This window comes from Halichoerus grypus, chromosome 5 (genome assembly GCF_964656455.1).
Source record: "Halichoerus grypus chromosome 5, mHalGry1.hap1.1, whole genome shotgun sequence".
In the NCBI taxonomy this organism is placed as follows: Eukaryota; Metazoa; Chordata; class Mammalia; order Carnivora; family Phocidae; genus Halichoerus; species Halichoerus grypus.
The window spans coordinates 109,620,335-109,631,782 of record NC_135716.1 but is presented as its reverse complement, the minus strand read 5'-3'; the positions used below and the strand labels follow the sequence as shown (position 1 = coordinate 109,631,782).

Below are 11,448 nucleotides of genomic sequence, written 5' to 3'. Positions count from 1 at the left end.
ATCTGCAGGTCTGTAGTAGGTTAAATAACACCCCCCACTCCACCCCCAAAAAAAAGATACTTCTACTGGAATCTCAGAATGTGACTTTATTTGGAATAAAGGTAGTTAAGGTATGGATCTTAAGAGGAAATCATCCCAGACTGACTCGGGTAGTCTCTAAATCTGATGGAAGGGTGTCCTTATAAAAGGCAAAAAGGAGGCACATGGTGGCCCAGGAAAGACGGCCATGTGAGGACACAGCAGAGATTGAAACAAGCAGCCCCAAGCCAAGGGGCAATCGGAGCCAGCTGAAAGGAAAGATTCTCCTTTTCTAGAGTCTTCAGAGGGAGTGTGACCCTGCCAGCACCTTGATTTCAGACTTCTAGCCTCCAGAGCTGTGAGAAAATGCATTTCTGTTGTGTTGGGCCACCAAATTTGGGGTGATTTGTTGTAGCAGCCCTCGGAAGCTAATAAAGGCCTAATGTCCCCCAGAACACACAAGAGGGATCAGGTCATACTTCCTTCTGTTCAGTCCCCAGTCCCCGTAAAGAATGATTCTACCGGCTTTCTGATGGCTTTGTTATTAGAACTGTTGTCATTCATTGAAAGACCTAGGAAGAAGAAAACTGTTTCTGCAGACCAGTGTGGACACAAAGTGTCCTAGCAACAGTGACAAATATTTGGTGAAGGAAAGTAGGATGTGTCTTGAGGTTGTTTGTAGCAGGGCTCACCCTACTCAAATGTAGACACCAAGGAGATCAGAGAGCTGATTGATAGGCAAATAACACTGAAATCTGACTACATGGAAATGGTGGGACAAAGGAAAACAGATTAGACTGAGCAGAATTTGAAGACTCAGAAATTTGATCGTTTTGCTTTTCCATATTATAGTCAACAAGTCTGTGGTTAACTTGTCTGGGTAAGTCTATGAAGGACCAGCCTCAATTTTAAAACCAAACATGAAAAAATGTTGGGTAAAAAATGTTTCTGCCAGCTATATGCCAGATACCACCAGTTTTTATAACATCCCCTTAGAAAGCAAAGAAGTTCTATTATGTAAGGTTCAAGATAGCATACGTAGGTTTAGGCAAGGGGTTGATAAACAAAATTCGGAACAGTAGTTACCTCTGAGATTGAAGGTTTGACAGGGGTTGTGTTTGAGGAGGGACATTACGGTAACGTTCTCCTCACAGCAGTTGGTAGGTTTGGGAATGTTCATGTTATTATGTCTTACAACTTAGTTGTGTTACATATATGACATGTGTAACATAATTTTATGCAGCATGTGTTATATACAAAAGAATATATGAACATAAATAATGTAATTTAATGTATATAACCATATGTAATAAAAACAATTTTTTAAGATTTTATTTATTTGAGCAAGAGAGCAGGAGCAGAGGGAGCAGAGGGAGAGGGAGAAGCAGGCTCCCTGTGGACTCCGGGATCACAGCCTGAGCGAAGGCAGCTGCTTAACTGACTGAGCCACCCAGGCACCCCTAAAAACAATTTTTAAACCAAACTGAAAGTTCCGTGGGGCTGGAAGAGAGCTGTGTTCCAAGGAGCACATTTAGGAGGAGAGCCTGAGAATACAGCTGTATTGTCCCTGTGTCTCGCTTCCCCATGAGACTTGGCTCACTTGGTTCTCGCTGTCCCCACCCCCACCCCACCCCCCCACCCCCCGCCCAGCGTCCAAACTGTCAACTCCTGCTCCCAACTCCTCTGAGGTCCAAGGAGGACACAAGCCCCGCTCCTTCCAGTCCTCTGAGCACAACCAGGGCAGGGTAGCAATTTCCAAAAGCTGTTCTAGTAACAAACTTTAGAAATGATCCCTGTTCTACAAAGCGAGGGCAAATGGGAAAGATACAGGCACAGAAAGACAAGCAGAAACTTGGTGTGGCCTGTCGGTCCCTAAATGGGGGGGCACTCTCTGCCCACAGACCCTTCACACCCTCTCCCCTTCCCTTCTTCCCTTGCTCATGTTCACCCTCCAGCAATACTATGTTGCTTGGGGTTCTCCATGCGCTTCTATGAATCCAAGCCTTTGTCTGTGCTGTTTCTTCTGCCTGGAATGCCGTCCCCATCTTTCTCTGCCTCATCTTCTCTTACTCACCTTTCACCACTCAGCTCAGACACGCTTCCCCAGGACAGCTTCCGGGGACCATCACACTGGGCAGAGAACCCGCACTACACGGCTCATCACCAGCCCCCAGGTGAGCATGACCTCCATGGAGGGGCAAATATTCCTCCTTGATGTCTGTGCCCCCTGAGATGTCCCAAGTCCTGGCACAAAGCAAATGTTCAGTCAATCCTTGTAGGATGGAGATTAGGCTAAAAATAATCAAAGTTCCAAAGACCGGATTTCTGATCCAAAGATTTCAAGGAGAAAAGTAAGACTTTTCTGAGCCTCCAACTTCCTCACCCTGGAATTACCTCATCCCAGCTCCAAAGGGCTGGGACTCCTCTGCATACACACACCTTGCTTGGCTCCCTTACCCACCACCACTCCCTTCCCTGTTCACAGCCAAATGGTTCCTCACAACCCCCTTCTCTGTCCAATGCATCTTGCTGTTCCAGGACCAACCGAATTTCAAACCCAAGACCCCTTGTATCCTCTATCTCATTTCTGGCTTCCAATCTGAGGGATGGGTCTTCCTGGCTGACAGGAAAAGTCAGATAATAAAAGATCTGGACCCTCAGGCCTGAGTTGATGGTCCTGCCTCCTCTGGAGCCTCTAATGATTGTCTTAGGGGAGCCCTTATTCCTGGAAGAGAAGGGGCTTTATCACATCCAACATCACACTATTTTAACCATAGGGTGTCAGGCTATTGTTCAAAGCATGCCGGAACTCAGCCACAGAGCTAGTGAGGTGGGGGAGGAATCTTGAGGAAAGTGGGATGCGGGGTGGGAAATCTGACCTTCCCCAACGTGCTGGCTCCAAAGCAGTGTCAATGAGATGTGCAGACTGAAGCTTAGCTCAAACTTTAGCCTGCACCTAAGAGACTCACCCAAAGGGGTAGTGGGCAACCTGAGCGGTTCTAATTGCATCTCCATCTGGCCAGATTAGGAGAGGAGTGCAAGTCCAGCATCTCTGCAGAGAGCAACTAGAAGTTAAGGAAGGCCCAACGCCTTTGAAGAGGTGCAGATTAGAATATCAGGAAGGACAAGCATGAGAACCATGAAGAACTAAGGGCTAGATGGGCAGAAGAGGTGGTATGAGGAAGGGGATGGGAAGGTTCCAGTAGAAGAGGCAAAAACGTTCTGGCCAAAGTGCTACAGGAACACCAGGGACCCAGAGGGGGGTGCAGAGGACATTGAAGGGGAGCAAAACTGTAAGAGGGTGGCACCTGGCTGGGCCAATAGAGCTGCAGACACAACCATCCTAAGGCAAGCAGGGACTGTTGTCTCTTGAAGAACACGTGGGGCCGGCTGAGCACTCAGGTTGAGGGGGTGGGGAGTAAAACAGGAGAAAAGGTAAGTCTGCTCACTAACAGGGGCCTGCCTACAGAAAGTGTCAGAGGCTTCCTAAGTGCAGGCTCCGGAGGGGGCATGCACTGTGGTTTACTCTCGGTGTGTGGGAGTGTGTGTGTAAAGCTTCAAACACACAAAAAGTAGAGAAAATAATTTAATGAACCCCCATGTGTACTTCCCCAACTCCAGCAATTACAGTAGATGGTCAATCTTGTTTCCCCCCACACTTCTGCCCATTGCCCTTTGCCCTGGATTTTTAAAAATATTTTTAAAATTTAAATTCAATTAGTTAACATATAGTGTATTATTAGTTTCAGAAGTAGAGTTCAGTGATTCATCAGTTGTATATAACACCCAGTGCCCGTTACATCACATGCCCTCCTTAATGTCCATCACCCAGTTACCCCATCCCTCCACCCCTCTCCCCTCCAGCAAGCCTGTGGGTTGTCTTTTAGTTTTGTTGATTGTTTCCTTTGCTGTGCAAAAGCTTTTTATCTTGATGAAGTCCCAATAGTTCATTTTTGCCCTTGCTTCCCTTGCCTTTGGCGATGTTTCTAGGAAGAAGTTGCTACGGCCGAGGTCAAAGAGGTTGCTGCCTGTGTTCTCCTCTAGGATTTTGATGGACTCTTGTCTCACATTTAGATCTTTTATCCATGTTGAGTCTATTTTTGTGTATGGTGTAAGAAAATGGTTGCCCTGGATTTTTGAAGCAAATCCCAGACAGCCTACTATTTTGTAGAAGTTTCAGTATGTAAATCTAAATAAGGACTCTCCTTAAAGGTAATCCTAATGACATCATCAGATCCCCAAATTCCTTAATATAAATTACTTCAGATTATCAAATATCCAATCAGATAGTTCTCTGAAAGGTCTTTCCTTTCATTTTTCCAGTTGGTTTAATCTGGAGCTAAACAATGTCTTCTGTTAAATGTTAAAATACCTTCCAAGTCTCTTAATTTATAGGTTTCCCCTCTGTCTTTTTTTTTCTTATAATCTTTTTGCTGCTACTACTATTGTGGATGATGTTAAAATTAGGTCATGTGTCTGGGACTCTCCCATTCTTGATTTTGCTGATGGCATCCCTGTGATGTCATTTGACTTGTTCCTCTATTCCCTATATATCTTATAGATTGGTAGTCAGATTCAAGTAGACTTTTCAGGTTGACTACCTCACAGGTGGCAATGTGTTCTCCACTGGGGGAAGACTGACGTCAGATTGTCCCTTTGTTGTCATGTTTGGCAGACTGTGATATCCAAAATTCTATCATTCTTTCTGCACTTATATAAGCCAGAATATCTCTATAAAGAAAAATCTCCTTAATCAGTTATGTGATTACCCTAAAGCATAGTTCATATAGGAGAGGCAGGATATGTGCTTCATTTCCTTCCCTTTCCTTAACCAGTTTTCAAAATAATGAGTGTGACCCCTAGAAACTTCTAAAGGCAATCAATGAGGCTTTATTTTTATTTAGTACTATTATAAATTTATTAATATAAACATGTTTGATGTGTTTCAAGATGAGATATTTATAGATTTTTCAGGGTCTGGTATAAGATGGGTCCTCCAATGCAGACAGGCTGATTAGATTGGGCAACTTGGGCATGCAGTAGTTGAGGATTGCTGAACATGGCAAGGGGAGGGTTTGACGCGAGTCTTAAAGGGTACAGTCATGTGATAAGTGAGTTGACTGATCCGTGGGTCAGAGTAGGAGCTGTTATTCTGATGAGGACTAGTTGGGTAATTGGTACATTGCTCCAATAAATGGATTTTTAGGAAATTCCTAAAAAATGAAAAAGATATTTGAAATATATATTTGGCATGAGATTTGCCCATGCAATCTGAGGTTTCTTTACTTCTTTCAACCTTGGAATTTACCACCATTAGGCCTTCAAATATTTCCTCCTTTCTGTTTTTATATCAATCCTTTTCTGTTCTAGCTCTATCTTTGATATTAATTAGGAAATTTAAAATAAACTGCCTTATTTCCTTTTTTTAACCTTTTCCTACTGCCTCTGGAGAGTTGCTGAAACCGTTCTTCCAATCACTAATTCCTCTTCAGCTGTATCTGTTCCACTATATTTATCCCATGTCATTAATAAATAGCATCAATGAACATTCATGCCAATTATTATATTTTTCATGCTTACTATCTCTCTTTCAGTTTCATGATATTTTTCCTGATTCATACTGCTCTTGCCATCCCTCACAGGAGTGTTGGCAAGGAACCACCTTGAAAGTGCCTGCTTGAGTGCCTGGGTTCAACTCAGTTCTACAGCTTACTAGCATATGCCATCACTGCTTTCCTGTGCCTCAGTTTCCCTCATTGTTTCGCAGATAACAATGATTTCTGCCTAGTTGATTATTTAACAATGCCTGTGAAGCCGTTAGAAGAGAAGCCGGCACTGGGTAAGTGCTACTTACCTGTCAGCTACTATAACGCAGCACGACACTTCCCACCCCCCCACCCCCGCCCCCTCCGTGGGGAAGGATTTGCTGAGACTTTCTACTTCTTGCTCTCTGCAGGAGCGGACGCGTTAATTAGGATCGTGGCGGGGCCCGGGTCTGCGCTTCGGTCGGCGAAACGGGCATCCCGGGAGCTGCCACGGCGCAGGTGGTTGAGGCCGACGGCCCTAGAAAGAGGCGGCACTCCCGCTGACAGGTGACTGACTGGGCGGGCCCCGAGCCGCTCAGGTGGAGCCCAAGGCCAAGTTCGTGGCTCTGGGAGGCGGCCGCTGGGCGGCGCTGCGCCCCTTCCGGCCGCTGGGCCTCCGGGCCACGGTGCTCCCGCCGCGGGCGCTGCGTCGACTCGCAGCTCCCCCGTCCGGCCCCGGAGCGCAGGATGCAGTGCCCCGGCGCCCAGTACCTGGTGAGCGACCGCCCCGCACCCCGGGGCGACGGGGCCCTGGAGGGAAAAAGGCCCCGCGGGAAGGCTAGGGGTCCTGGGAGAAGGTTCGGGCGACCTCCGAGCACGCTTCCGCCTTCCCCAGTCCTTGCGGATAAAGCCCCCGCCCCGGCGCCGCCGAGTCCTGGGGACACCTGGCGGGAAGGACGTAGGACCGCACTCAGGTGCTGGGGCGGAGGCGAGGGAGAAGCTGGCTGCGGAGCGCAAACTTGGGGCCGCCCGCAGGTGCACCTCCAGGTAAGGACTCGGCGACTGGGGACTTCACGTCCGCTCCGCACAGAGCAGGTGTTTCGAAGTCTCCGTTGAAAGCTTCGGGAGGCCACATTTTAAGAAATAAGATAAATAAAAGGAAAAGAAAGGAAGAAGGAAAAGAAAGAAAAGTTACTTTGAACAGTCTTCAGTACGTTTGGATGCAGGTTGGGACCCATATGTTTATTTATCCTCTTTTCCTCAAGCCCCCCCCCCCTTTTTTTTTTTTGGTCTGGAAGGCTTCTGCAGAGAGAACCCCCCGGCAAAGAGAGTGGAGACCTCAGCTTTATAGGAAGTGCACAGATACGACATGGCTATTCCTGTTCTTTCTCTTTTGGACTGGTTTGGTAAGTATGGGTGCCTAGTAGAGAAGACAGCACAGAGTGTGTGCCCTGAAATGACCGTGCCCAAATGGAAATCGCCTTCCTGGTGCCTTCCTGGTGCCTTCCCCGGGGAGGCCTAGGGTTCCAGGTGGTACCAGGTTAACGTCTGTGCTACAATGAGAGACATCTGCCATTACCACAGAATAAACGTCAGTCCTGGGGAATTCCTATCAGGTGACTCGCTAAATTGGAAAAGCTTATTGCTGCAGGCCATATTCTAATGGGAGACTCCATTAGGAAATGAGAATCACCTTTTAGGATTGTTATTTAATACGCCAGTGTGTGGTCTCTTATTATCTGAGCTCACTGCATGGAACTTCTTTTACCATCCCAGCCCCCCAAACAAAATATTCGTCAACTGTTTGCCATTCTCATAATACGGGAAAATCCAGGGGGAGCCTAGAGATAAATTGCTCTCACTTTAGCTGAGCGTAACATACACATGCCTGGTATGTTATGTTTAGCAGCTAACTGGGAAATGAGCCTTTGTTATAAACTCTATAGTTAGATAGGTAATAATTTTTTTCCCATTCTAGTTTCCAGTTATATGGGATTGCTGATAGACCTCATCAGGCTGTGCCATTTTAGTCCTGGGAGGGTCTCTTGGCAGCTAAATCTTGATGCTTTGATACTTACTTTAGAGTTGTAGGTAACAGCAGAAGGAGCCCCACTCAGCTTCTTGAAAGATCAGGTTCATGAAATGATCCATTCTAGATTGGGGCATGCTATTTGCCACGTGGTTAATGATTAATTTATAAAGCAGCATTACATCAGCCCCATAGTAATTACCTTTGTTGTAAAGATTTCAATTTGAACAGACCCTGAAATACCATGTTTGTTCCTCTTTCCAAATTCCTCTTTTTTCAAAAAGGATTTATTCATTTATTGACTTTACCTACTGGTTTCTCATGACAGACATGGTTACAGGTACCGTGGAAGGTTGGGTCTCAAAGGTGTAACTGATTGTTGTGTGTTGTCATGTCGTGGCCCTCTGAGCCCTCCTACAGGAGCCAAGAGAGAGTACCTACACCACCTCCTCCTTAACTGCCCCGCAGATGGCTCCTGTTTCTCTGGGCCTGCTATTGAGCTGCAGGCGCGGGCAGCTTTGACCTCAGGCTGTTCATGTTATTCAGTGATCTTCCCTAGCCCCTCCAGGGCTCAAACCTAGTACAGCACTACCAAACCCTCAGCCCAACAGCCACCTGGGGAAAGGATTTGTAGATGGCCCATCACGGCCTGAAGAATTATGAACCATCTGAGAGGTGGCACAGAGCTGGAAACTGCTTTCAAATTCCATGTCGTTTGCAGAATAAATCTGAACCCTTCAATATGCCCGCATTCTCTTTACTGCATTTGAATAATAATGAGAGTCCTGCAAGCTTAACTGCCTTTCATTATCTCCTGCAAGATTTTTTAACCAGGGATACTTAAAATAAGGCAAGGTGTGTTTTTCTGCCTCTGCTGTTCAGCTTCCTGGTCTTCTGACATCCTGATTGGTAAAGAGGCACATGCTAGACCAGGTTATTGATGGTGCTGCCCCCCAGTTAGGGAGGTTTAGGGTGAGGGGCCAGAATTAGAGGCACGTGCAGTCTACTACAAAGACAAAAGGTACCAGCCTTTGTTTATATTTCCATAAGACACACAGAACAGAATGTCTCAAATTCTGGACCATGTCTGCCTCTACTTACCTCTGCAGTCTCCTCCCCCACCTGCCCTTCCCGTTCCTTTTTAAGACTCCATTTTCTGGATCTTCCCTGGCACCCTTGACAGTGACCTCCTTGGTAGCCTCACCATACCTGGTATCCGCTCGTGCTATATCACCCGTCATATGGAATTGTAATTGTGTGTTGGAAATTAGAACAGAGTTTGATGGCTTAAAGTAGTAGTAGTGGTATGGCAGGGACTTAGTGTGTAACCAAATCCCTCCCACCCTAAAACAAAACAAAACTTCCACTCCTCCCACCAGCTTCCCAAGGGAGATACTAACATAAAGAATGTTGATCAACGGAAAATACTCCTTCCTTATTAGCTCTCTTTTGAGCTGGGCAGGAGCCCAGCTTCCTTTTCCTCCAAGTCCAGACCCAGTCGGGATCTTCCCACACTCCAAGCGGAGCGGGCAGGAGAAGCAGCCTGGGGCTGGGTCAGCAGCCACCCCCACCCCCTCTAAGTACCGGTGAGGGAGCTGTCCACCAGCAAAGGTGATGCTCTCCTCCTGAAATCTGACCGGGAGCTGAGGAGGTGCTGGGGAGGGGCCGGGACAGAGAGCCTGCCCATCTTCTGGGCTGAGTTCCTTGAAGGCAGGCATTCGGTTTTGTTGATCTTTATGTCCCCTCGTAACGGTCTCTGGCACACGCCGGGCACTTCAGGACTGTTATTTTGATTTCTAAATTGTGGTGAATGAAGAATATCTGCAACATATTTGACTTTGGGACAACGTACCTTTGGAACATGGGGTGTCATTACTATATTTTATTGAGTGGTGTACCATATCCTCACTCCTGGAATGATCATGTCGGGACTAATTATTAAATGCTATTCTATGCGTTGTAACCTGGGAAACTTACCACACTAAGATTGCATTCTGGAGGGTACACAATCTTAGTGGAGGGCCCATCCATGCATACAACGCAACAGTCATCTGAGCTGAAATTTCAAATATTCCATATTCATGATGAGGTTGGATAAAAGTGACTATAGGTTGCAAGATGTCCAGAATTCCTGAGATTCTTTCTTTTGTACATCTTAAGCACTTACCCCCAAATACCATTTTCTTGCTTGTTATGAGCGGTATTTTGGTACACGTCTACTGTGTTGCCTCTGCCCCTGAGGGTCCGAGTCCCCTAAATATAAGACAAAAAGAAAAAAGGAGAGAGAAAGGGAGGGGGAGGCAAGGAGAAGGAAGGGAGGGAAGAAGGGAAGGAAACTCAGGGGAAAAGGGAAGGGAAGAGGAAGGAGAGAGAGATGAAAGGAAACTCCGGGAAAGAAGTAGCAGTAGTCCTGGGCACCCTTAGATAAAGCAAGAACCTGGTTGGGGGGGTGGGGGGGATTTGAGTTGCCCTGGTGAAGTTAGGCCCAGAAGAAAAAAAATGACAGACTCTTGGGAAAGAGGGTAAGAAGTATGTGGAGGTAAGAACATGGACAGAAATCTGTTCAGCCTTTAAGAATGTTCTCCCTACCTAACCCGTTGCAGCAAGTGTGAGAGTAACAGCATCCTGACTGACTGGTGCTGCTGATATTGTCTCTGAAGGAGAGCATATGGTGATGCTGGAAGATTTGCTTTTTACCTGGCTCCACTTTGTATCAACACCCTCAGGAATGTGGGGGGCCGGGGGGGGGCGGCGAGTCTTCAGCCCGTTGGCCAGGCTCTCATGTGCCACTTGGGTTTTGCCAGATGTTCATCACAGGCTACTCGGTGGCGGCAGGCGCCACGGGAAGACTTCTCTTTGGCTACGACAGCTTTGGCAATGTGTGTGGCAAGAAGAACTCCCCAGTGGAAGGGGCCCCTCTTTCAGGGCAGGACATGACGCGAAAAAAGTAAGTGTTCAAGTAAGTCCCCAACCCAGAGGGGCTATACTATATTTCAGAACTGTATCGATGAGCCATTCGGAGCCTAGAAACTGTTTTTCCATTTAAAACTATCAGCCCATCTCATAAAAAACGGAGGGGTGCGTGTGGTCGTAAAGACACAAGTTTTAGAATCAGCTAGTCCTAAGTTCAAATTCAGCCTGTGCTACTTTTCAGCTGTGTGGCCTTGGGCAGAGTACTTAACCTCTCTGAGCCAAGTTTTCATCTTTTCAACTGGTTATTATACCCAACTTACAAGGTTGTTTTAAGGATCCACTGAGACACTGCATGAGCTAAGGCTTAATATATGTTAGTTGCTACTGTTGTTCTCCACAATGTATCAGAATCGTGTTACCAATTGTATGTTACCAACTGCACACCACCCACGGTATTTTATCTCAGTGGAAATGCCTGTATCCCAACTGGGCCTTCTGGGGACCTGTGTCCCACTCCCACCCCAGGATACACTCTCAACTGTGGCACTGTGGTGTCACCACCCCTCCAACTCCAACAGAGAAACAGAAAGGGGAGAAGAGAGACAGAAATCCGTGGCCAGGATTTTTCTAAGAGGAGGACCGCCTTGTAATAATTTTTGAGACTTGATGATCAGAAGCACCTCCGAGGAGAGAAAATTTATGGATCTAAATAGGTCCTGAATATAAATTTGAAGTCACCAAGTACAGATCTCAGACCAGGCCTCTTCTACCGCTGAATGTTGCTCCTGAGGACAGGGCCTTTGCTCCGCTGGACGTGGGCTGCCTGCAGGCATTTCCTCCTGTGCCTGTGGGTCACTTACACAAATGAAGGAAGAAGAGGCTGCCCAGATGTACCCATGCATGCTGAGAAATGGTCAAGTCCTCTTCGGATTGTAAAGTATATATTTTATTCTCAGTAGCCAA

At 46.8% G+C, this 11,448-nt stretch overlaps 1 protein-coding gene across 2 annotated transcripts in view; it reads left to right on the top strand.

Annotated features, from left to right (window-relative positions):
- The first annotated feature begins 6,149 nt into the window (after positions 1-6,149).
- Positions 6,150-11,448, top strand: part of SLC44A3 (solute carrier family 44 member 3) — a 98,744-nt gene continuing 93,445 nt past the window's right edge. The window contains exons 1-3 of one of the 2 annotated variants that reach the window (XM_036122686.2): positions 6,150-6,317; positions 6,842-6,949; positions 10,377-10,519. In XM_036122686.2, coding sequence (XP_035978579.1) covers positions 6,291-6,317; positions 6,842-6,949; positions 10,377-10,519 — 278 coding nt within the window. In that variant the 5' untranslated portion in view covers positions 6,150-6,290. Of the gene's footprint in view, positions 6,318-6,374; positions 6,591-6,841; positions 6,950-10,376; positions 10,520-11,448 lie in introns of those variants that run through there. The other variant, XM_036122685.2, reaches the window with a different exon arrangement.